Source organism: Tupaia chinensis, unplaced genomic scaffold, assembly GCF_000334495.1.
Source record: "Tupaia chinensis unplaced genomic scaffold, TupChi_1.0 Scaffold000146_1, whole genome shotgun sequence".
Lineage (NCBI taxonomy): Eukaryota > Metazoa > Chordata > Mammalia > Scandentia > Tupaiidae > Tupaia > Tupaia belangeri.
Window position 1 is genome coordinate 4,837,192 of NW_006159616.1, and position 3,537 is coordinate 4,840,728.

Consider the following 3,537-nt stretch of genomic DNA (forward strand, 5'->3'; position numbering starts at 1 on the left):
GTGGTGTTCCTGATGGTGGATGACAGGTACCTGTTTAACATCCATGTGGGGGCTCCAGAAAGGTCACAGAGAATACAGATTATGAGAAAACTCCATGGACTTCAAAAATATTTTGCACCAAAATAAACTTGTACTTCAATTCTATTTTTATTTATTTATTTTTTTGGGGGGGAGAGGTTTTTGCTATAGGGTGCGTGCACTTGCCAGACAGGCAGAGAGAGACAGAGTGACAGAAAGCAAGAAATCACCCCCCAGGGGGGATGGCCACGCCACAATCCTTTTTCCTCCATTCTCTTCTCGGGATCTTGGGCATGCACGCACATGTGCCTGCATGAGTTTTAAGCCACTGGGTCCGAGACGCGAACTGCAGTCGACTATGTGGGAGTCCAGTGACATAGCCATTACGCTAACTGCTGGTTCCCTTCAATTCTATTTTTGAAAGAACTTTCTGAAGTCCCCTCATTTCACATCCATAAATCAGGGCACTGCTCACAGGCCTTGGTGAGGTGACAAAGCAAGTTTGGGAAGTGATTTGAGCATGGTATTTTCTTTTCCAGATGCAATCACTGTGTCAAATGGAGGCCGAATCATGCGTTCCTGGGAGACTAATATCGGAGGCCTGAACTGGGAGATAACCTTGGACAGTGGCAGGTAGGGGAGGAAACTGCATTTGATCTTGGCTGACTTAAAACCTTTGCTGGCGAGACCAGCAGATGGCGTAATGGTTACATCACTGGATTCTTCCATGGCTGACTGTGGTTCGAGTTCCAGACCCGGTGACTTGCAACTTGGACCAGGCGTGTGTATGTGCATGCCCAAAATCCCGAGAGGAGCACGGAGGAAAAGGGATTGCGGCATGGCCATCCCCTCTGGGGGGTGACTTCTTGCTTTCTGTCTGTCTCTGGTGAGTGCATATGCCCTCTAGCAAACATCTCTCTCAAAAAAATAAATAAATACAACTTTCTGGACCCTGGGTCCTCATAGACAGCCACTCCAGGGCTTTTGGCTTTTTTCCCGGGGACCACTAAGAGCCAACGAGCATCAGCTGCCCAGTTCCTGAAGGACTTGAGGTTTAGCACATGTGCATGTACTCTGTGGGCGTCCTCAGAACCCAGAACATGCAGAGCTTTGTGCTGGTGCTTCATTCTTACCGTGGTCTGTGAGCTTTGCCAGCTTCTGACAGAAGAACATAGCATAGATTTCTAGTTTTCACTTTTTTTTTCTTCTTTTTATGATGGAAAGTGTGTGGGCACGCACAAGAGACAGAGGGGAAGAAGCAAGAAAGTATCTCAGTAGGATCTCATGACTCTCTGACCCCTTTTCCATACCTCTCCAACTGCTTAGGTCCTGGGCCTCTGTAGGTATGTCCTCATGTTTTTTTGTTTTTTTTTTCTTGGAGAGGTTTTTTTCGCTATAGGGCACGCGCGCTCACCAGACAGACAGAGACATAGAGATAGAAAGCGAGAAATCACCCCCCGGGGGGGATGGCCACGCCACAGTCCCTTCTCCTCCATTCTCTTGGGATCATGGGCACTCACGCACACGCGCCCAGCGTGAGTTTTAAGCCACCGGGTCCGGGACGCGAACCACAGTCGACTATGTGGGAGTCCAGCGATATAGCCATTACGCTAACTGCTGGTTCCCATGTCCTCATGTTTTTCAGGCTGATCTGGGTCCAGAGTGCAGTCACCAAGTGGCTTCCAGCACTGCGGGGCTCTGATGTTAGTGTGGGGCCACAGTGGCTGGCCCTTGTTTTAGTTTTATGTTTAGCAAGCAGCTTGAACTACTGTTAGATCTTCCCTGAAGTCGTTTATATTAATGGATCATTTTCATTAGTTTGTACATCTTCTTTTTTAAAAATAATTATCTATTTAATTTCATTTATTATTATTATTCTTCCATTTGACCAGAGGGGGAGAGAGAGAGAGAGAGAAACGAGAGAAAGCAAGCTGCCAGGTCCAGGACTTGAGCTGTGGTTGGCCATGTGGGAGTCCAGCACCCTAACCACCACACCACCTGCTGGCCCCAGTTTATATATGTCTTCTGATAGTAATGAATTCATTAAGGACTTGGGGAGCCCTCATCAAAGGGTGCACACATGTGAATTTGAGGCAGTTTGTGTCTTCAAAGACAACGTGTCGCTCAGTGACAACAGTACTGTCTGAGGGTGTGTGGTAGAGGGTTAAGTCTCATTGCTGTGAAGTTCCAAGGGAAGATGGGAGGATTCAGGGCATTTCAGGGGAGCAGTGTTGCCAGATGGTTGCAAGTTCAGACTCTCAAGTTGGCTAACTGGAGACAAAGCAGGGTCAGGTTCAGGTGTGTTTGACCCCAAGTCTGCATTCTACCCACTAAGCCACAGTGGCAGTGCCCCACCTGTCTCCTCCAGCCGAGGCTCGGCAGGTGCAGGCAGTGCTCACCCTGTCCCTGTGCTCAGTTTCCAGGCACTTGGGCTGGTAGGCCTGCAGGAGTCAGTGAGGTATGTTGCGGTTCTGAAGAAGACCACTCTTGCCCTTCATTACCTGTCCAGTGGTCACCTGAAGTGGGCAGAACATCTCCCAGAGAGGTAAGGCGGCCTTCTCACAGCCAACAGCTACCTCGTCCTTCTCTGCAAGCTCCTTTCTCCTTGAGGTCCTGACGCATTTACTCTGACCAGGCCTGCCTCTTGTTGGTGTTGTGTGTTGTGGTTGTGCACATTGGATGCAGGCCCGAGCACAGCAAAGGCTGCGGTTTCCTTGGCAGTGAGGAGAAAACTCCTGAACAGCACCAGAACTAGCTCAGCAAGGGGAGCCCCTTACTCGCTTATGGTCATGGCACTTTGGGCTTTTTGACTTCTAGTCTAAGTTACATTGTGCCTTTCATTTGTATTGAGAATTAGAACAGCTCAGGAAGAGCCCGGGGAGGCTTGAGAAAGCCTGGGTGGTGGGGGGCATCGAAGCTGGGAAGGAGCAGGAGGGAGGAAAGGAGAAGGCCTGCTTACACCACCTGTGGCCATTTTCAAGGTTTAGAAGAAGTACCAAAAATTGAAATTCCTTTGGGGCCAAGTACAGAATATCCATGAGCAGCAGCACAGGCCACAGACACTGTCGGGAACTGCGGTGTGCTTGGTCTGCCCGGAGGGGGCAGCCTCTCTCAGCTGATTGGCACCCTGTGAGGCCTATCGGTAGGCTTAGTGTTGCTGTGACTGCTGACTGTAAGGAAAGGTAGAAATCTGATTTTTACGTACAACCTCAGTTTGAAATGTTGACAACCAGTTCAGTTAAAAACACAAAAAGCTACAGCTCTGTGTGAGCCAAAGAACGTTATTTGGGATTGCTAGCTTGTGACGTGTGGCTCAGGACTGGCAGCCTGATTTTGGAAGGCCCTGAGGGTACTTCTGTTCTAGGGATAATGCTGTTACTCCTCGCCTTTCTTCCCTTTCTCAGCGACAGCATCCACTACCAGATGGTGTATTCCTACGGCTCTGGGATGGTGTGGGCCCTTGGGCTTGTCCCCTTCAGCCATGTGAACATCGTCAAGTTCAACGTGGAAGATGGAGAG

General features: G+C 49.5%; 1 protein-coding gene across 1 annotated transcript in view; it reads left to right on the forward strand.

Moving 5' to 3' along the window:
- The window catches only part of EMC1 (ER membrane protein complex subunit 1), a gene marked incomplete in the record, with an annotated part of 35,793 nt that overhangs the window by 5,988 nt on the left and 26,268 nt on the right, over positions 1–3,537 (forward strand). The window contains 3 exon segments of the mRNA XM_027770606.1: positions 558–651; positions 2,435–2,563; positions 3,423–3,537. Of these exon segments, the coding sequence (XP_027626407.1) occupies positions 558–651; positions 2,435–2,563; positions 3,423–3,537 (338 nt within the window).